The sequence below is a fragment of the Lepidochelys kempii genome, chromosome 23 (assembly GCF_965140285.1).
Source record: "Lepidochelys kempii isolate rLepKem1 chromosome 23, rLepKem1.hap1, whole genome shotgun sequence".
NCBI lineage: Eukaryota > Metazoa > Chordata > Testudines > Cheloniidae > Lepidochelys > Lepidochelys kempii.
This window is the reverse complement of record NC_136402.1, coordinates 17010805-17032320: the sequence shown is the minus strand read 5'-3', so window position 1 is coordinate 17032320 and position 21516 is coordinate 17010805. Positions and strand designations below refer to the sequence as shown.

General features: G+C 66.6%; 2 protein-coding genes across 2 annotated transcripts in view; one reads left to right on the top strand and one right to left on the bottom strand.

Moving 5' to 3' along the window:
• Nucleotides 1-13240, bottom strand: part of SHANK1 (SH3 and multiple ankyrin repeat domains 1) — a 35246-nt gene extending 22006 nt beyond the window's left edge. Inside the window, 6 exon segments of the mRNA XM_078850042.1 lie at nt 790-941; nt 1062-1170; nt 1500-1571; nt 2030-2233; nt 3645-3876; nt 13031-13240. Of these exon segments, the coding sequence (XP_078706168.1) occupies nt 790-941; nt 1062-1170; nt 1500-1571; nt 2030-2233; nt 3645-3866 (759 nt within the window). The 5' untranslated portion in view covers nt 3867-3876; nt 13031-13240.
• Nucleotides 13241-14893: 1653 nt separating this feature from the next.
• Nucleotides 14894-21124, top strand: CLEC11A (C-type lectin domain containing 11A). Its single transcript, XM_078850031.1, has 4 exons — nt 14894-14998; nt 16048-16255; nt 17228-17419; nt 18254-21124. The coding sequence occupies exons 1-4, from the start codon at nt 14894-14896 to the stop codon at nt 18652-18654; spliced, it is 906 nt and encodes a 301-aa protein (XP_078706157.1). The 3' UTR covers nt 18655-21124.
• The last annotated feature ends 392 nt before the right edge of the window (nt 21125-21516 follow it).

Below are 21516 nucleotides of genomic sequence, written 5' to 3'. Positions count from 1 at the left end.
CCCCTGTCGCCACGCCCCCCGCCCCACCCCCCACCAAGAGTCCCAGCATGTTTCCAGGGCACCCAAGTAAGCATGCAGATTTGAGAGCACTAAGAAGAGTCATCCCTGAAACAGAAACAACTTGCCCGCCTTAGCTATAGCAGAACGGGTGCGCCGCTATAACAGACAAAAACACACGAACAGACCAACACTCGCTGCACCATCACATGCTGCACACATCTGTTTCGTCCACACTGCACACGCACTGCAGCGACGCACACTGCGACAACCTGCTCACTGCACGTTGTGTGTGCGCACACTGCACCCATGTACTGCATGTGCGCCGCAACAATGCACACTGCAACATCCTGCCCACTGCACGTTGTGTGTGCACACACTGCACTGGTGTACTGCATGTGCACCACAACGATGCACACTGCATCAACCTGTCCACTGCATGCTGCGTAAGCACACACTGCGTCCACATACTGCACGCACACTGCAATGCATGCTGCAACATCCTGCCCACTGCACGCTGCATGTGCGCACACTGCACCCACGTACTGCATATGCCCTGCAACAATGCACATCGCTGCAACCAGCCCAGCACACACCATGTGTGCGTACACTGCACCGGTGTACTGCGCCCACACTGCAGCAATGCACGCTGCAACAACACAGTTCCATCCACATGGCACCTGCTCTCTGCACAGATCCTTTAGGTGCCCTCATCCCCTTCGTGCCCCCCCCAGCACCGGGTGCACGCCGCCCCCAGTGCAGCGCAGTGAGGGGAGGTGGCGGGTTCCGTACCGTCAGGGCCGCATAGCGCCGGGTGCACACTGCCCGGTGCAGAGCGGTGGCTCCGTCCCGCGCCCGGAAATCAATGTGAGCACCCCCGAGGCAGAGCAGTCGGATAACGTCGACGGTCCCCTCCAGCTGGGCTGCCAGTGACAGCGGGGTCTCTGCAGGGGAGGAGCACAGGACAAGCGTCACCGTGGAGGCGGGGAGGGCTGGACAAAGACAGCCCCCCGGCCCTCCCTGCACTCGGCCGCATACACACAGGCCCCCGGCCCTACACTCACCCCCCGTGTCCGAGTCGTGGTAGTTGGGGTCCAGGCCCTTGTCCAGAAGCCGCGCCACCTTCTCCGCCGCCCCGTGCTGCACGTACTCCAGGAACTTCTTCAGGCCAGTCTGTGGGGTGGGGGTGGGGGAGCAGGGACAGGTGAGAGACTGGGGGGGCACAGGGGGGCGTTGGGGGGAGATGGCTCTGTGGCTGTGGCTCATGCACCCTACCCGGTTCTCAGGACGGCGGCCGGGTGATGACAGAGGGCAGTGCTGGGTCTGCACGGTCAGTACCAGGCAGCCAGCCCTGGAACCAAGCTGGGGCGGGCAGGGGAGAGTGGGGGGCAGGGAGGGGGAATGCTGGGGGGCAGAAGGAGAGGTGAGAGTGGGGGAGGGGGGACAATGGGAGGACAAGGGCAAGACGGGGGTGGGGTCAGGGGCGGGGCCAGGGCACTCACCTTAGTGTGCAGTTTCGCCAGCTGCTTCTCGTCCAGATTGGTCTGTTTGTAAACCCGGGTCTTGTAGCGGAACTGGCCGGTGGGGGGCGGGGAAAGGGGCAGGGTCACACAGCTGGAAATGCTGACCCTGCAACCCCAGAGCTCCTCCCCCTCGCACATAGCCCCTCCCCTGCGCCTAGGGCCTCGCCCACAAAGCCCCTCCTCTTGCGTCCAGAGCCCCGCCCCTTCCCATAAAGCCCCTCCCCCTTGCATCCAGAGCCCCGCCTCCTCCCACAGAACCCCACCCCTTTGTCCTAGAACCCCGCCTCCTCCTTAACGCCCCTTCCCCTTACACCTGTAGCCCCTCCCCTTCCCATAAAGCCCCTCCCCCTTGCATCCAGAGCCCCGCCTCCTCCCACAGAACCCCACCCCTTTGTCCTAGAACCCCGCCTCCTCCTTAACGCCCCTTCCCCTTACACCTGTAGCCCCTCCCCGGCCCACCAAGCCCCTCCTCCTTGCGCCCAGAGGCCTCCGCCTGCGGTGAGGGGCACCTCGAGGTAGGGCACGCCCTTCTCGAAGCTCTGGGGGTAGTCGCGCAGCAGCCGCTCCTCGTCCAGGAACTTGGCATCCCGCCCGTTGGTGGCCGGCTGGAAGAGCCCGTAGTTCAGCACGTCCTTCAGGCTCTCGTTCAGGGTGCAGAGGATCTGCTGCTTGGCCACCCAGATGGCCGCGTCGGGGTTGAACCGTAGGCATTTCTGGGGGCGGGGGGAGAGAGTGGGCAGGGAGGCCTGAGTCTGGGGGGGGGGGGGGGCAGCATGGAGCACGGCGATGCGACCACCTCTGGGGTGGGGGCTGCTTAGATGGGGAAACCTCCCCCGGCTCCGGGAAGCGACCCCTCTCGGGTGGGGCCCAGGGGCTGAGGATACGGGGACCCTTCGCTTGGTGCTGGGACGCGGCCCCTCTGCGGTGGGGAGCTGGTTATATGGGGACCCCTCACCTGGTGCTGAGATGCAGCTGGCTCTGGGGTGTGGCACAGGGGCTGGGTAGACAGGGACCCCTCGCCTGGCGCTGAGACGGGGCCCCTCTGGGGTGGGTCTGTTTATGGGGGTACCCCTCACCTGGCGCTGACTGTGAGGGCAGCGCCCCCCCAACCCTATTCCCTACAGCTGAGGCCCCCTAGTGGGAGCCTGTCCCAGCCCCCCATGGCTGTCTCCCCCCTCAGGCTCAGACAGGGGCCTAAGCAACCGGCAGTGCCAGCAGAACCGGACCCGTCGCCAGGGAGATGACAATTGGTGATCCATAGCAACCGTTTCCATGGTGCGCCCATGAGGAGAGAGGGGACGGATTCGGGGGGTGGGAGCCCCCCCACATTGCCCAGTGCAAGAATGGGGCCCACTCCCGCCCCGATCAGAGACAGGCCCCCAGTGGGGGGGACACATGACAGATGGGGGGGCCAGGTGCCCGTGGGGGGAAGGGAGCAGGCGCCCGCAGGGCACACAGCTCCCTGCACTGCGGCTGCCCCCCTCCCCCATCAGCCCCAGATCAAAAGGCCTGGCGGGGGTTGGGGGTTTTGGCTGACACTGGCTCCGTGCCCTGAATTCTCAGCTAATGGGGGGGGGTGACTTTGCTCCAGATCTTGCTGAGCCCAGGATTCATCCAGTTCCGCTAATGACCCCCTCAGGGAACGGGGGGGGGAGAAGAGGGGGAGGGGAGCAGGGGATGGGAGGGGGAGGGGAGAAAGGAGCCGGAAGGTGGGGGTGGGGTGGGGATACAAGGACAGAAGAAAGGTGGAGATGGGGGAGGGGGAGGTTGGGAGGGAGGGGTGTGGGGAGGGGAAGGGGGAGCAGAGAAGCTGGGGGAGGGGAGGGAGGTAGACAGGAGGGGTGAGGAGGGGGATGCTGCGGGAGGGGAGGGGGCTAGTCGGGGGGAAGAAGAGCTGGGGTAATTCCCCCACCCCCACTCCCTTTTGCGGGGTAAAGAGAAAGGGATATTTTCCACGGAGGACCCTCCTCTCTGGCTCCTTCCTCCCCCCCTCCCCCCATGCACGGTGTCCCCCCATCACCGTGCGGTGCAGGTCAGAGATGTCCCCCCATACCCTCATCATCTGGGGCAGGTTGGGGAGCCCCCCCCACTCCGCGGCCAGCCCCCGCCCCCACCCCCCCTCACCGTCTGGTGCAGGTCAGGGATGCCGATCCGAAAGACCATCATACTGAACCGGGCGTCGTCAGGGACCGACATGGGGGGGCCCCTGGGTCCTGCGGTCCAGGGCGCCGGGGCTAGCACCGGGGGGGGCCGTCGCGGGAGCTTTCGGAGTCCGACTCCCCCTCGGGATACTCCGAGACCCTCTCCTCCTCGCTGGACCCGGGGCTCCGGGGCATTGTCCCGCATCACAGGCCAGCTGGTGTGGGGCGGCGGCAGGGCAGAGAGAGAAATGGGGGGATCAGCATGGGGGGCAGAGGGCGGCAGGCTGCCCACCCCCCGCCCGTGGACCCATGCACTGAGCCATAAACCCCCAACCTCCCCTGCCCCCCCTCCACGACCCCACCCCCCCAGCCCCAGCCCCGCCAGTCCTGGCAGGTGACTTTGTGGGTCCTTGTCCCACTTCTGCTCAGCACCTGGGGCCCAGCAATCTGGAGCAGCCCCTCCCAGAGTCCCAGCCCCCCGCCCCCGACGCCCTGGGACATCTGCCCCACTTTCCTCGCTCCCGCCACCGGCTAAAATTAGCCTAGGAAGGATGGAGGAATCAGAGCGGCCACAGCCCTGGGCCCGAACTCTGCTACCCCCCTTGGAAAGACAGCTGCCTCTGTGGTGGGGGCTGGATATACGGGGACCCCTTGCCCGGCTCTGGGACATGGCTCCTTTAGGGTGGGGGCTGGGTATACGGGGACCCCTCGCCCTGCTCTGGGCCACGGCCCCTCTGGGGTGGGGGCTGGGTACAGGGGGACCCCTCGCCCAGCGCTGAGATAACATCCTGGGGCATAACGGTGTGAGCAGCCCCACCCCAAGGGAACTTCTCTGGGAAGGATCCTGGGGACAGATGTCAGGGTGTGTAAACGGGAGGGAAGATTAGATACCTACACAGACAGACATAGGATGGGAGGGAAGATGGGACGGCTCCATGTAAACAGAAGAATAGAGACAGATGGGTGCGGGAAGGGACGGAGGGATGGAGGAAGGGAGGGAGAGGTGGAGGGGTAGACACAGGGTGCAGGAAGGAGGGATGGAGGGAGGGGGGGTGGAGGGGTGCACACGGGGCAGAGGGGCAGACACAGGGTGCAGGAAGGAGGGGTGCAGACGGGGCGGAGGGGCAAAACACAGGGCGCAGGGACAGAGGGAGAGATGGATGGATGGAGGGATGGAGAGAGCGGTGGATGGATGGAGGGAGGGGTGGAGAGGGTGCACACGGGGGGGAGGGGCAGACACAGGGTGCAGGAAGGAGGGATGGAGGGAGGAAGGGGTGGAGGGGGTGCACACGGGGGGGGAGGGGCAGACACAGGGTGCAGGAAGGAGGGATGGAGGGAGGAAGGGGTGGAGGGGTGCACACGGGGGGGAGGGGCAGACACAGGGTGCAGGAAGGAGGGATGGAGGGAGGAAGGGGTGGAGGGGTGCACACGGGGGGGAGGGGCAGACACAGGGTGCAGGAAGGAGGGATGGAGGGAGGAAGGGGTGGAGGGGTGCACACGGGGGGGGAGGGGCAGACACAGGGTGCAGGAAGGAGGGATGGAGGGAGGAAGGGGTGGAGGGGTGCACACGGGGGGAGGGGCAGACACAGGGTGCAGGAAGGAGGGACGGAGGGAGGGAGGGAGGGATGGATGGAGGGGGGGGTGGAGGGAGTGCACACGGGCAGAGGGCTAGACACAGGGTGCAGGGATGAAGGGAAGGAGGGATGGATGCATGGAGGGAGGTGGAGGGGTGCAGACGGGGCGGGAGGGGCAGACACAGGGTGCAGGAAGGAGGAGGAGGGATAGATGGATGGAGGGACGGAGGGAGGGATGGATGGAGGGAGGAAGGGGTGCAGACGGGGGGAGGGGCAGACACAGGGTGCAGGGACGGAGGGAGGGATGGATGGACGGACAGAGGGCCACGCATAGGGACAAATGAGGGCTGTGGTTGGATGCACGGACGAACAGACAGGCAGCCCTGGCTCCTCGCATCCCCAGCTCACTCAATGCAGCCCCCCAGGGTCCCTGAGTGCCATTCGCATGCTCATGTCCCACCCCCCCCCCGGGCCGGGGGGGATTATAACTGACCCAGGCACCCCTCCACCCCCCACCCGCACCCCTCCTCTCCCCACCCACCCTCCTGCTTTGGCCTCTGCCCCCCTCTCAAGACACCTAAGACTTCTCCAGGGACAGTTCAGCCCCTGCCTTCACCCCCCATGACAGCTCAGAGCCCCCCCCCCGCCCCCCCCCAGCCACTAACGTCCCCACGCCCTGTGAAGGCCTTTGTGTGAGCCCGGAGCAGGGGAGCGTCTGCAAACATCCTGGTCCCCCCCCCCACACACACACATGTGTCTCGGGGGACAGGTCCCCCTGACCCACATACCTCAGGTGCCCCCCTTGCAGGCCTGGCTGCCCCCCCACCTCGCCCGCCCCACTCCAGCCCCCCGCCCCCACCCAGCCCCCCAGCAGGCCTGGGGCCAGGCTTCTCTCCATCCCCTGGCCACGTTTCCATGGAGACAGCCAGCCATCGAGCAGCTCCCCTCGCTCTGCCTCTAGCCTGTCTGAGGTCCAGAGGGAAACCCGCCGCCCCAGCCCTGGGAGAGAACCCAGGAGTCCTGGCTCCCACCCCGCACCCCACAACCCACTAGCCCCCCCCTCCCCGAGCCTGGGCAAGAACCCAGGAGTCCTGGCTCCCACCCCCGCACCCCCACAACCCACTAGGCCCCCCCCCCGAGCCTGGGAAAGAACCCAGGAGTCCTGGCTCCCACCCCGCACCCCACAACCCACTAGGCCCCCCCCCTCCCCGAGCCTGGGAGAGAACCCAGGAGTCCTGGCTCCCACCCCCGCACCCCACAAACCCACTAGCCCCCCCCTCCCCGAGCCTGGGCAAGAACCCAGGAGTCCTGGCTCCCACCCCGCACCCCACAACCCCACTAGGCCCCCCCCCGAGCTGGGAAAGAACCCAGGAGTCCTGGCTCCCACCCCGCACCCCACACAACCCACTAGGCCCCCCCCTCCCCGAGCCTGGGAGAGAACCCAGGAGTCCTGGCTCCCACCCCCGCAACCCACTAGCCCCCCCTCCCCGAGCCTGGGCAAGAACCCAGGAGTCCTGGCTCCCACCCCGCACCCCACAACCCACTAGGCCCCCCCCGAGCCTGGGAAAGAACCCAGGAGTCCTGGCTCCCACCCCGCACCCCACAACCCACTAGGCCCCCCCCTCCCCGAGCCTGGGAGAGAACCCAGGAGTCCTGGCTCCCACCCCGCACCCCACAACCCACTAGCCCCCCCCTCCCCGAGCCTGGGCAAGAACCCAGGAGTCCTGGCTCCCACCCCGCACCCCACAACCCACTAGGCCCCCCCCGAGCCTGGGAAAGAACCCAGGAGTCCTGCCTCCCAGCCCCCCACCCCCACAACCCACTAGGCCCCCCCTCCCCAAGCCTGGGAGAGAACCCAGAGAGTCCTGCCTCCCAGCCCCCACCCCACAACCCACTAGGCCCCCCTCCCCGAGCCTGGGAGAGAACCCAGGAGCCCTGGCTCCCCACCCCACACTCCACAACCCACTAGCCCCCCCCGTCCCACCCTGCAGGGCTCTGAGCACTGGGGAGCCCCCCTCGCCAGGATGGGTGGGGTGGGGTGGAACCCAGAGCGGGGACCCCCGCTCCCCTGACAACAGCCCCCCAGCTCCCAGTCAGTTTGCTGCCAGCAAACAAGCCCCACAGGAGGTCCTGGGGGGCTGGGCCAATCGGGAAGGGGGGGATACCTGGGGGTGCCCCAGAGATAGGGGGGGTGGCGGGGTATGGGGCGAGCAATTCCCCCAACGCCCTGACCTCTGACCTTGACCCTATTCATCCACTGCCCCCCCTTTGACCTGTGACTTTAATTGCCCCCCTGACCTCGGACCCCACAGGGCCCCAACTCGCTCCAGCTGCTGGGCTCCAGGCCTCCCCCCCGCCACCCCACAGAGCAGGACAGAGCTGGGGGGCCTGGTCCATTTTCCCCTGGGTTTAACCCTCCCCCCAAGCCAGAGAGAGGATCAGCCCCCTGCACACACACACCGTGGGGCTCTGCCCAGCTAGACGCAGACACACTCACATGGCTACACACACGCACACACACGCTGCCACGCTCACAGACACACCCACACAAGTTGTGCACACACGTGGGCACTGCTGCCTTCGGTGCACGCGTGCACACACACACACAAACAGACACACACACACAGACACACTCACACACACACACAGACAGACACACTCACACACAGACACACACAGACACAGACACTCACAGACACACACAGACACACACACAGAGACACGGCTGCATGCAGCGTGTGCACACACGCAGGCACTGTTGCATTCACTGCACACACACACACTGCTTCACTCAGCGTGCAGGGACACACACGGGCTCTGTTGCATTCAGCGCACACACACACAGACACACAGACACACACTCACAGACACACACACACACTCAGACACACACAGAGACACACACACACAGACACAGACACGGCTGCATGCAGCGTGCAGGGACACACACGGGCACTGTTGTATTCACTGCACACACACACTCACAGACACACACACAGACACACACTCACAGACACACACACACACACGGCTTCACTCAGCGTGCGGGGACACACACGGGCTCTGTTGCATTCAGCGCACACACACACTCACACACACACACAGACTATGTGCTCTCAGAAGCATGAATCAAAGGCGCGGCTGCTAAGAATAGCCCAGCCCGGCTGGAGCACAGAGAACTCAGGCCTTGACGCAGGCGCCTGCCAAGGGCACAGAGCACCTGGCGGGGGGCCGAGGGGGGCAGGGTGGGACACAGCCTGCCCCCGCCCCATGCCCACAACTGAAGAAAACACAGCACACAGTGCCCGAGGTGGGGGGCTTCGCACTGAATGGCGGGGGTGGGGGGATGGACAAAGAGAGAGAGAGTGTAGGGGGATAGATAGATAGATAGATAGATAGATAGATAGATAGATAGATAGATAGATAGATAGATAGAGGGGGTGGGTGGGGATAGATATGATAGATAGATAGATAGATAGATAGATAGATAGATAGATAGATAGATGGGGTGGGTGGGGATAGATAGATAGATAGATAGATAGATAGATAGATAGATAGATAGATAGATAGATAGATAGATAGATAGATAGAGGGGGTGGGTGGGGATAGATAGATAGAGGGGGTGGATGGGGATAGATAGATAGATAGATAGATAGATAGATAGATAGATCAATACAATATTTCCCTGCTTATACTTCCAAGGATTCCTCTCACCCTTTCACCCCAGCATCACACTGGGAGCTCCTGTTCAGTGACCCCTAAATCAGTTTCCACCCTGGCTCTCCGGGACAGAGTCGTCCCCCCCCCCCACCAGCCCGCAGGGACGGCCCCGGCCATGCTCTCTGCTCCCAGCAGCGGGATCTCTCCTGCAGCTCTTTGCACACGTTTGGTTTGAACGGGCCCAGCTCCCCAAGCAGTCCCGCCCGCCCCACCGGACTGCCCCGTGATCCCTGGTATTCACCCGGCGGGTGCCGGCCACCCCTGTGATCCGCGGGGATTTTCTGTGGACTCCCAGATCATGGTGGGAAATGTTGACTAGGGCTGTACCTCATACCGACCCCTAAGACACCCCCACTCGGTGCGGCTTCCCCATTGACCCTGGCGTTTTGGAGACCCGTCAGGTCGCAGGGTGCGTATGCGGCTAGAGGGAGCTAGGTGGCGGGTGTGTAGGGGAAGGGGGGGAGAGCGGGGGGTGGGAGGAGGAATGGGGTCGATGCAGGGATGTGTGTGGGGAAGGATGTGGATTGAGATGGATAGACGGAGAGAGTGTGGGTGGGGCCCTGGAGGGAAGGGTGGATAGACGGACGCCAGGGGATGGATGGGACGGACAGTGGGGTTTGTGGGGAGAGGGATAGAAAAGTGACTCTGGAGACGTATGGAGGGATGGGTTACACAGGACACAAAGCCAGGCGGGGGTGTGGGGGGGGGATCTCTCTCCAGGACACATAGAGCCTGGGTGGGGGGGGAGGGAATCTCTCTACAGGACACACAGAGCCAGGCTGAGTTGGGGGCTGTTTCTCTACAGGACACACAGAGCCCAGGCTGGGGGCCAGGATGTTGTGACAGAGTGAGAATTTTTCTGTACTATTGTTACCATCCCAATGGGTGCCTCAGTTTCCCTCTGTGCTTTGCATTGCAACCCAGTGGGCCCACAGAGGTTCAAAATAATGGCCCCTTGGGGAACAGCAGGAGACAGGAGGGGTGGGGGGCACACCTGCCTGGGGTGGTATGAATGAGGCCGCTAGAGGACTGGCTGAAACGGGCCCCAAAAGGCAAGGGGCCGGCTTCTGCGAGAGAGGAGGGCAGCTCTCATGTGTGGGACTGACCGGGGGGGGCGGGGGAGCCAGAAAGGGCCATGGCTGAAGATCTGGCTTGGCCAGGTAGGACTTTGTCCTTCTCTGGATGTCTTTGTGCTCAGCTAAGGACTTCCCGATGCTGCGCTCCAGCTACTTCTGCCTGGAAAACTCTATGGCAAACCCTGGCTGGGGGGGTGCCAATCCCTGCCAGGGCCGGGGAGGGGGGGGCACGTCCTCTACCAGGAGGCTGCCTGGATTGGACTCGGGTCTGAAGTAGTGGGGGCTGGAGCCCAGAGGCCATCTTGGGGGCGGAAAAGGAAGAGCGGGGTTCCCAGGGCTAGTCTGGTGCATCGATGGGTTCCTCCTGGGGGCCATTTAGGGTGACCAGATGTCCTGATTTGATAGGGACAGTCCCGATTTTGGGGGCTTTTTCTTATATAGGCACCTATTACCCCCCACACCCCCATCCCGATTTTTTACACTTGCTGTCTGGTCACCCTAGGGCCATTCAAAAGCTGGGGTGCAGTACAGAACCCATGGGTCTGTGACAGATGTACATACAGATACACAGGGCCAGGCTTTGGGGTGTCTATATATGGGACACCCACAGCCAGGTTGAGGGGGGTGGCATCTGTGCATGGGACACACACAGAGCCAGGCTGGTGGGGAGGGTCTATCTATGGAGGACACACATGGGCAGGTTTGGGGGCGGGGTCTATATGTGGGACACACACAGGGCCAGACTGGGGCGGGGTCTATATATGGGGCACACACAGGCTGGGAGGATATATATAGGACACACAGAGCCAGGATGGCAGGGGGGCATACAGGGGACACACAGGCTGGCGGGTGAGGGGCAGCTGGTTGCGGGGGGCCATACAGGGGGGGGACACAGGCTGGCGGGTGAGGGGCAGGCCGTACCGGCTGCCTCAGTTTCTCCGTAGGCCTCAAGTGGAAAGCCCCACGCGCCTCCTGGGTCTGAAACGAGGCCAAAGGAGGCGTCCCCCGTCCCCCCCCGCGTGTGTCACTCAGCCACCCTCACACACCCAGGGCCCCTCGTGCACAGATTTACACCAAAACCACGCCCACCATCGCGGGGCTGTCATTCCAAGAGACACACCCAGGCACGAACGCAGGCGACAAGGCCCGGTGAAACACACCCCGTGCTACGGCACCAACGTGGAGACAAGCCCCCCCCGCTCCCCTCGCACCAGCACTGAATTCACACCTGTGCGCAGATGCATCCACCGACATTACAACACCTGTACATGTGCAGAGTGACACCTGTGGATACACACACAGGCAGCCCCCCCCCAGCCAGGTAGACACGTGGGCGTACAAAGAAGAATGCATTTTCACAAATGCAGAGACACAGATCCCCGGGCAAGCACATGCTGAGATCATGCTCGCACCCACCGAGAGCCGCACGCTGAGATAAGGCACCCCCCCCCGAGGGAGCACGCACACCCAGGCATGCACACGCGTGTGTGCACACAGATAAAGGGGGCGTGTGTGCACGCACACCCCACGCACACGCGCGCACGCCCAGAGACAATGCATATGCACACACCCCCAGAGATCTGCGCAGGCTCCCAGAGATCACGCGTGTACACACTCACACGCACACTCACACGCACACTCACACGCACACAGCGCGCGCACGCCCAGAGACAATGCACGCACGCACCCAGAGAAACGAACAAAGCTGCACGCACACCGAGATCTACGCCCTCGCTGTCTCTCTCTCTCTCTCTCACACACACACACACATAGATGCGTGCACACCCGCCCCCGAGATAGCGCACACGCACGTACACACACTCACATGCCTGGCAGCACATGTCCCCAGGCAGCTTCCCGCTTGGCTCTCCAGCCCCCCCCCGTTCAGCCCCCCCCCCGCCCCCGCCTGCCTCCTCTCCTCTCCTTCCCCCCCCCTCCCGCCCCCGGAACCATTTCTGGAGTTGGGGTGGGGGGAGAGGCTGCAAAGCCACAGAGCAAACCGGGGCACCCGGGGCTAGTGTTCCTCGAAGCCACAAGCCCGGGGCCAGGAGAAACGGGGTTGGGGGAGACCCCAGAGGAGTCGGGGCGGAGCGACTCGCCCCTCCCCCACCCCAGCTGTGCCCCCAGACAAAGGCAGCTGCTCTCCGGGGTCCCCTCGCTCCTCGAGCCTCCCGAAAGTCACTGCCAAGGCCATGCAACCTCCCCTCCCCCCATGGGAACCCCCCCTTCCATTCAGCCCCCAGGGATACCAGCCAGGCCTCCCCCCACCCAGGGGGACCCCGTCCATCCCCCAACCTCTCCTTCATGGGGACCCCATCCATCCAGCCCCCTACCATTCCCCTATGGGGACAGCCTCCTGCCCCTCCTCCGCCAGGGATCCCAGCCAGCCCCAGTTCAGTTCCCCCCCCCTCACATCTCCAGCCCAGTATACACCCCAGCGATCCAACCCCTCCCCCCACGAAGACCCCATTCATCTAGTGCCCCCTTCCACAGGGACCCCAGGCCAGCCAACTACCTACCCCTCCCTGTAAGGGAGCCCCCAACTCAGTAACCCCACCCCCTTGCCACACAGGGAACCCCTGTCCAGCCAGCTCTCCTGCCCCTCTCCACACAGGAACCCCGGTCCCCTTGCCCCTCCCCCTGCAGGGAACGCCAGCCAGCCCCCCATCCCTCCCCACACAGGGAACCCCGACCAGCTCCCCCTTCCCCTCCCCACAGGGGCACCCTGGCCCCCGTGCCCCTCCCCACACAAGGATCCTCGATCAGCCAGCCCCCCTGCCCTTTCCACATAGGGAACCCCCGACCAGCCTCCTGCCCCTCCCCACACAGGAAACCCCCGACCAGCCGCCTTACCCACCCCACATACGGACCCCAGCCAGCCTCCCCACCCCACACAAGGACCCCGACCAGCCAGCCCCACACAGGGATCCCCGACTAGCCAGCCCCCCTGCCCCTCCCCACACAGGAGCCCCGGCCCCCGTGGGCTGCCTGCCCCTTACCTGCCGATGGCTGGGGGGTGGGGCTGGGGGGCGCTCAGCACGACTGTCCTGTGGGGGGGACCATGGTGGCGGCCCCCCCCCGGCGCTGGCCCCCCCCCGGGCGATGGGCGGGTGTCTCAGCCCCACGCGCGGCGCGGTCTCGGTCCCGTCCCCGTCCCCATCTCCGTTCGCTTGCGCCTGGTCCCGGCTCCCGGGCTGCGCGCTCGCTCGCCCCCCCCCCCCGCCTTGGATGATGCTGATCAGCCCGCCCCCCCCCCAGTACCACCCACCAGGTGCCACCCCCCGGTACCGCCCCCCAGCCGCCGCTCTTCAGGAATGCCCCGCCCCCCCATTCATACCCCCCCGTACCGCCCCCCCCCGGTACCATCCAGCCTGCACCGCCCCCCCCCGGCATTGCCCCCCCCGCCCCAGCCGCCGCTGTTCAGGAATGTCCCGCCCCACCCCCCAGTATCATCCAGCCGGCACCGACCCCCCCCCCGGCATTGCCCCCCCGCCCCAGCCGCCGCTGTTCAGGAATGCCTCGCCCCCCATTCGTACCCCCCCGGTACCGCCCCCCCCCTCCGGTACCATCCAGCATCCAGCCACTACCGCCCACCCACTCCCCCCCGGTATCATCCACCCGCATCGCCTCCCCCCGGCATTGCCCCCCCCCGTATCATCCAGCCGGGACCTCCCTCCCGGTACCGCCCGCCCCCCCCCCCGCTGCCGCTGTTCAGGATTGCCCGGGTCCTCCCCGCTCCCCCCCCATTCGTAGCCGCCCCCCCCAATCCACCCGGCACCGCCCCCCCACCCCGCCCCTGCCGCTGTTCAGGAATGTCCGGGTGCGCGCCGCTCCCCGCCCCCCCCCCCCGCCATTCATAGCCAGGTCCGCCCCCCCCCACCACCATCCACTCCGTTACTACCCACAATCCAGCCGGTTCCAGCCCCCCCCATGCCCCCCCCCCCGCGCCTGCCGCTGTTCAGGAAGGCATTGGGTCCGCCCTCTTCCATTCACCCCCCCACCACATCATCCGGTCCCAGTCACTCCCCCCTCCCATAGTATTGCTGCTATTCAGGAATGCATGGGGGGGGGCACCCCACTCCTCCCCCCAGCACTATTCACAGCCAACCCCCCCTCCCTGTACCATCCAATGCCCCCCCCCACCTTGGTACTAGCCCCTCCCCTTGCAGCCTGCTGTCCCCAGCTCAGGAACACAGGGGGCTGCTGCGCCCCCCCCCCCCAGTCACGTCCAGCACTCCCCGCCGCCCCCTCCGCCCCACACCCGCCTACCACTGTTGTCCAGGGACCCATGGGGCAGCCCCACGCCCCCGCTCCATTCGTGGCCGGAACATTTCCCCCCACCCCCACGCTCTCCACCCCCGTGAGACCGGGCGCCCACGGGGACATGCCCGGGCCACGCGAATACAGAAACGGGGCACGGCCCGTGGCCTGCGTGGGCCACGGGAACACATGCGGACCCAGGGCGCACGCTCTGACATCCGACGACCGCACTGCCCGGCCCCGGTACGCGCCGTAAGACACCCGTGGCCTATGGAAGGCCACGTGTGGGCACAGCCAGATGCTTTGACATTCATCGGCCACCCCACCCCACCCACGATGTGGGGCCCAGGCTCCCATGGGGATGGGGATGGGCAAAGACACACAGACCCACTGTACGGCAGGGAGGGGGGGCTGGGGTCAACATACACACACCCACACGTAGCCCGCGGCGCTGGGCCTGGCAACCTCAGCCCCACACATCTGGTTTGGATCAGCTGCCTCTTGGCTGGGGTCCCAGCCCCTCCAGCCCCCCCGCCAGCCCCAGCGGCGCCGCCCGGACAGGCGGGACCAGTGCGTCTGGGACGGGGGGGAACGGAGCCGGCATGGCCGTGGGGTGCGGGGCGCTGCTGATGCTGGGGGCGCTGCTGGCGACCGGCCGGGGCCGGCAGCTCAGTTCGGAGGAGGAGAGGCAGGCCCTGATGCTGAAGGTGAGGGGGGTGCCGGGCCGGGGGATGGTCAGCGGGTCCCCCCAATTAACCCAGGCCCACGGGGTCCCTCCCCTGGAACCCCCCATCCCAATGTCCCAGCCCCTCCTTGGGGGCTCGCCCCTGCACCCCCGCAGCTCGGGGTCCCACCCTCTCCCATCACTCTGCCTCAGGTCCCCATTCTCACAACCTCTGGTTCAGGGTCCCCCTCTTCCCCAGCCCAACCCCCCTCCCCGAGGTTTCCCTACCACCATTGGGGTCCCCCCTCTCCCCGGGTTCCCACCCCCTTCCCGGGGCTGGAACTCACAGCTGAGCGCAGCTGCCTTATGTAAGGGTCTCATCTGGTCCAACCTCAAACATGCCCGTCTCAGAGCCCGGGGATGCAGATGACACCCGTCACTGCATGGGGATGGGAGGAGGGGGCTCGGACACCAAGGTTACAGAGCTGGGAACAGAACCCAGGAGTCCTGGCTCCCAGCCCCCCAGCTCTAACCACTAGACCCCACTCCCCTGCCAGAGCTGGGAAGAGAACCCAGGAGTCCTGGCTCCCAGCCCCCCCCGCTCTAACCACTGGACCCCACTCCCCTGCCAGAGCTGGGGAGAGAACCCAGGAGTCCTGGCTCCCAACCCCCCAGCTCTAACCACTAGACCCCGCTCCCCTGCCAGAGCTGGGGAGAGAACCCAGGAGTCCTGACTCACGGCCCCCCTCCTTCTTCCACTCTAATCCACTAGACTGGGAGTCCCACATAACGATTCCCAGACAGCACCACAAAAGGTGCATGCCCCCCCCCCCCGCACACACACACATTCTGTGCAGCAGCCGTGGGGCAGGCCAAGGGGGAGGGATGGAGGACAGGGTCTGGATGATGGGAAGCTGGACGGGGGAATAGGGAGGAGGCTGGCAGGGGATGGGAAGTGGGGCAGGGGGAGGCTGGCAGGGGATGGGGGAGAGGGGCAGGAGGAAGGATGGGGAGCTAGGCTGGCGGGGTGGCATGAGGGGCTGGGGGCAAACCCCAGGGCAGGAGGGTCACTCTTCCCCTCTCTCCCCACAGCACCTGCAGGAGGTGCTGCAGCTGCCAGAGGAGGAGGGAGAGGGGCCCCCCGAGATGACACTGACGGAGCTGGCCCCCGAGGGAGGCGAGGGAGAGGAGGAAGGGGAAGAGGGGGAGGGGGCATCCATCGAGGGGGACGTTCAGCCCACCCAGCCAGCCCCGACCACAGCAGCCCCTCGGCCAGAGGAGGACGAATTCACTTACGTGTGTGAGTATGGGGGGCTCAGGGCCCTGCCCCCCACAGCCCCAGCCTTAGCCCAGTGCCCAGCCCCCCACAGCCACAGCCTGGCCTGGCCCCGGTGCCCTGCCTCCCAAAGCCCCAGCTGGGGGCTTCCCAGGTCCATGTATGGGTTGGAGTTCCGGGGGGACAGAGGCAAGGGATGGGGGCGGGGATGTGGGGGGGCTCCAGGGGCAGGGCAGCGGGTCTGACGGTCCATGAGGGACGGGGGCGGGGAAGCTGGGGAGCTCCAGGGGCAGGGCAGCGGGTCTGACGGTCCGTGGGGGACGGGGGCGGGAATGGGGGGGCTCCGGGGGAGGGGCGGCGTGTTTGACGGTCCACGGGGGATAGGGGCGGGGATGGGGGGGCTTCGGGGGAGGGGAGGCAGGTCTGATGGTCCGTGGGGGCCGGGGGCGGGGATGGGGAGCTCCAAGGGCACGTCAGCGGGTCTGACGGTCCATGGGGGACGGGGACGGGGATGTGGGGGGCTCTGGGGGCGGGGCGGCGGATCTGATTGTCCGTGGGGGACGGGGGCGGGGATGGTGGGGCTCCGGGGGCGGGGCGGCGGATCTGATTGTCCGTGGGGGATGGGGGCGGGGATGGGGGGGGGCTCTGGGGGTGGGGTGGCGGATCTGATTGTCCGTGGGGGATGGGGGCGGGGATGGGGGGGGGCTCTGGGGGTGGGGTGGCGGGTCTGACGGTCCGTGGGGGACGGGGGCGGGGATGGGGGGGCTCTGGGGGCGGGGTGGCGGATCTGATTGTCCGTGGGGGACGGGGGCGGGGATGGGGGGGCTCCGGGGGCGGGGCGGCGGATCTGATTGTCCGTGGGGGATGGGGGCGGGGATGTGGGGGGGCTCTGGGGGCGGGGGGGCGGGTCTGACGGTCCGTGGGGGACGGGGGCGGGGATGGGAGGGCTCCGGGGGCGGGGCGGCGGGTCTGACGGTCTCCCCCCCACCCCGGCAGTCTCGCGGCTGGACAGCCTGGACGCGGCCGTGCACCGGCTGAACGTGCAGTTCTACACCATGGACCTGCGCCTGTCCCAGGTCTCCCAGGGCCTGGCCGAGCTGCGGGGGCAGCTGGCCGAGGCCCAGGAGGGGCTGAGCGCCCTCCGCCAGACCAGCACCCGCAACCAGCAGGACATCGGCAAGATCGACGGTGAGCGCGGGGCGGGGCAGAGGGCAAAGGTCAGAGGGCTACCCCCATCCATGGGGTCGGAGGGCAAAGGTCAGAGGGGTGCCCCTCCACCCTGGGTCAAAGGGGAAAGGTCAGCGGTGGGTCAAAGGGGGAAGACCAGCCAGATAGCCACATGCCAGGGGCCAAGGGGCAAAGGTCAGAGGGGTGGCCCCCCACCCTGGGTCAAAGGGGAAAGGTCAGCGGTGGGTCAAAGGGGGAAGACCAGCCAGATAGCCACATGCCAGGGGCCAAGGGGCAAAGGGCAGAGGGGTGGCCCCCCCACCCTGGGTCAAAGGGAAAAGGCCAACAGGACAGCCACATTCCAGGGGTCAGAGGGCAAAGGGCAGAGAGGTGGCCCCGTCCCAGGTCAGAGGGCCAAGGTCAGAGGGCGTAGCCTCTCTCTGGGTCAACGGGGAAAGGGCAATGGGGCTAACCCCACTCTGGGTCAGAGGTCAGCAGAGAGGGGGACCCAGCTGTGGACCGAAAAGGAGTCAAAGGGGACAGCAGCCCACCCCGGGTCAGAGAGCAAAGGTCAGCGGGGTGAGCCCGCCCCTGTGTTAGTTGGGACAGGCCCCTGGATCACAGGGCAAAGGGCAGTGGGTCAAGGTGCAAAGGTCGCCCTCTCGCCCCTCCCCCCTCCCGTGGGGCGAGAGGGGCGAGGTTGGGGGGCAGGGCAGAGGAGATACTCACCTGCCGGCTGCAGTCGGGGGGGGGCAGGAGAAAGGTCAGGGGTCAGAGGTTAAAGGTCACCATTTGCAGAGCAGGGGGGCAATCAGAGGTCACAGGCTGTTCCCCGCCCCCCCCCCCCCCTTGCAGGCTGCCTGCGGGGCCGGAGAGTCCACGCCAAATGCTTCCTGGTCGTGAAGCAGTTCGAGGGCTACGACGGGGCGCAGGAGCTGTGCCGGCTGCGGGGCGGGAACCTGGCCATGCCGGCCGACGCCACCGAGCTGGCCGCCCTTCGCCGCTACCTGCACGAGGCCTTCCAGCCCTTCAACTGGCCGGCCTGGGTGGGCATCCACGACCGGCGGGCCGAGGGCCTGTGGCTGTACGAGAGCGGCCAGCGCGTCTCGTTCTTCGACTGGTACCGGGACCACCTGGTGAGCCAGCCCAACGGGGGTGCCCGGGAGAACTGCGTCTCCCTCTCCTCCGACGACGGCAAATGGTGGGACAACGACTGCGCCCGGCGCATGTACTATGTCTGCGAGTACCGGCTCTAGGGGGGATTGGCTCCCGCCCCCGGGACCCTGCGCCCTGAGACCCAGCATCCCCCTGCCCGCAGACCCTGCGCCTGCCCCTAGGGACCCCGCATCCCCCAGCCCGGAGACCCTGCGCCCAGAGACCCAGCATCCCCCAGCCCGGAGACCCTGCGCCTGCCCCTAGGGACCCAGCATCCCCCAGCCCGGAGACCCTGCGCCCAGAGACCCAGCATCCCCCAGCCCGGAGACCCTGTGCCCAGAGACCCAGCATCCCCCAGCCCGGAGACCCTGCGCCCAGAGACCCAGCATCCCCCAGCCCGGAGACCCTGCGCCTGACCCTAGGGACCCAGCATCCCCCAGCCCGGAGACCCTGCGCCCAGAGACCCAGCATCCCCCAGCCCGGAGACCCTGCGCCCAGAGACCCAGCACCTGCCCCTAGGGACCCAGCATCCTCCAGCCCGGAGACCCTGCGCCCAGAGACCCAGCACCTGACCCTAGGGACCCCGCATCCCCCAGCCCGGAGACCCTGCGCCCAGAGACCCAGCATCCCCCAGCCCGCAGACCCTGCGCCTGACCCTAGGGACCCAGCATCCCCCAGCCCGGAGACCCTGCGCCCAGAGACCCCGCATCCCCCAGCCCGGAGACCCAGCACCTGCCCCTAGGGACCCCGCATCCCCCAGCCCGGAGACCCTGCGCCCAGAGACCCAGCATCCCCCAGCCCGGAGACCCTGCGCCCAGAGACCCAGCATCCCCCTGCCCGCAGACCCTGCGCCTGCCCCTAGGGACCCCGCATCCCCCAGCCCGGAGACCCTGCGCCCAGAGACCCAGCATCCCCCAGCCCGGAGACCCTGCGCCCAGAGACCCAGCACCTGCCCCTAGGGACCCCGCATCCCCCAGCCTGGAGACCCTGCGCCCAGAGACCCAGCATCCCCCTGCCCGCAGACCCTGCGCCTGACCCTAGGGACCCAGCATCCCCCAGCCCGGAGACCCAGCACCCGCCCCTGGGACCCTGCGCCCAGAGACCCAACACCTGCCCCCTAGGGACCCCGCATCCCCCAGCCCGGAGACCCTGCACCCAGAGACCCAGCACCTGCCCCTAGGGACCCCGCATCCCCCAGCCCGGAGACCCTGCGCCCAGAGACCCCGCATCCCCCAGCCTGGAGACCCTGCGCCTGACCCTAGGGACCCAGCATCCCCCAGCCCGGAGACCCAGCACCCGCCCCCGGGACCCTGCACCCTGAGACCCAGCACCTGCCCCTAGGGACCCAGCATCCCCCAGCCCGGAGACCCTGCGCCCAGAGACCCAGCACCTGCCCCTAGGGACCCCGCATCCCCCAGCCCGGAGACCCAGAACCCGCCCCTGGGACCCTGCGCCCAGAGACCCAGCACCTGCCCCCTAGGGACCCTGCGCCCACAGACCCAGCACCTGCCCCTAGGGACCCCGCATCCCCCAGCCCGGAGACCCAGCACCCACCCCTGGGACCCTGCGCCCAGAGACCCAGCATCTGTTCCCTTAGGGACCCAGCACCCGCCCTCTCCAGAGACCCTGCACCCCCCAACTCAATGACCCACCACCTGCCCCCCACCAGGGGCCCTGCAACATCCCCTCCCCCCCGCCTGTGACCCTGCACCATCCAGCCTGGAGACCCAGCACTCACCCCCACCCCAGAGACCCTGCACCCCCCAGCCCAGAAACCCAGCACCTGTCCCCCGCCATGGACCCTGTATCCCCCAGCCCGGAGATCCAGCACCTGTCCCTCCCAGGGACCCTACACCCCCCAGCCTGGAGACACAACACCTGCCCCCCAGGACTGGCACCTCCCAGCCCAGAGACCCAGTACCCACCTCCCCCCAGAGATCCTGCACCCCGGAGAATCAGTTCCCAAACCCCCATCAGCCACCCATCTACTCCTGACAGGACAGTGATTACTCCCATCCGTGAGTACCGACTCTGGGGGACCATGCCCCCCCCCATTCCAGAGACCCAAACGCCGACACCTGACAGTGTATCACCACATGTATTTACTCAAGGGGAAACTACTCCCCTGCCAAGAACCACCTCTGGGGAGCCCCCCATAACCAGCTTTCATGGAGGAGGCAGCTGGCTGCCTGCTGCAGCAAGGAAAGGGTTAATCCCTCTCTCCCATTGCGCCCCCCCCCCCAAGGTCTGAACAGAACCCCAGGGATGACCTATTACCCAGATGCTAGGGGGTCAAAGATCGTCACCTGGGGGGGAATGTGCTCTGGTCCCCATGTCTGGCTAGCCCAGACACACACACTGGGACAGTCTCCTCCCCCACCCCCCTCTCGGCCTCACATGGCTCCTTGGATTGGTCCCCCTTTGGCCTCACTTTCCCCCCCAATACCATGCATGTGATCCCCCCCCCCAGGCATGAGTCCCCAGGGCACAGCACCAATGCTGTCCCCACCCAAGGGCAGCCTCCCCTCCCACCCTCCCAGTTACACTCGCAAGCATCTCTGGTAAAATAGAAACTCTTTTATTCAGTTTTAGTTTGGTTTTTTGGTTTCCTTTCCTGCCATGGCAGCCCCGGTCTGCGGCCGGCAGGGGTAGGGGAAGGCGCCATGGGCTCCCCTCCCCAGGCCGGGCCTGGGCCGCAGAAACCCGCTTAGACTCGTGGGAACATTTCTGCTTGGACTTCAAAACTCTGGGTGTACAATCTCAGCATTCAGCTACACATGCGGGGTGGGGCTGGGTCAAGGGTGCCAGGAAGGGGGTGAAAGGGACTGGGTGGGAGGGAGAACTTGGGGGAGGCGGGTGGGGGGGGCAGAGGGTCACGGGTGCAGTGCAGGGCTGGGGCGAGCAGGGGGCAGAGGGTCACAGGCGCAGGAATGGGGGGATCAGGGGCAGTGCAGGGCTGGGGG

Coding starts and splice junctions, on each gene's coding strand:
- CLEC11A (XM_078850031.1), top strand. CDS start 14,894: ATGGCCGTGGGGTGCGGGGCGCTGCTGATGCTGGGGGCGCTGCTGGCG. Junction 14,999..16,047: donor GGCAGGCCCTGATGCTGAAG/GTGAGGGGGGTG, acceptor CTCTCCCCACAG/CACCTGCAGGAGGTGCTGCA. Junction 16,256..17,227: donor GGACGAATTCACTTACGTGT/GTGAGTATGGGG, acceptor CCACCCCGGCAG/TCTCGCGGCTGGACAGCCTG.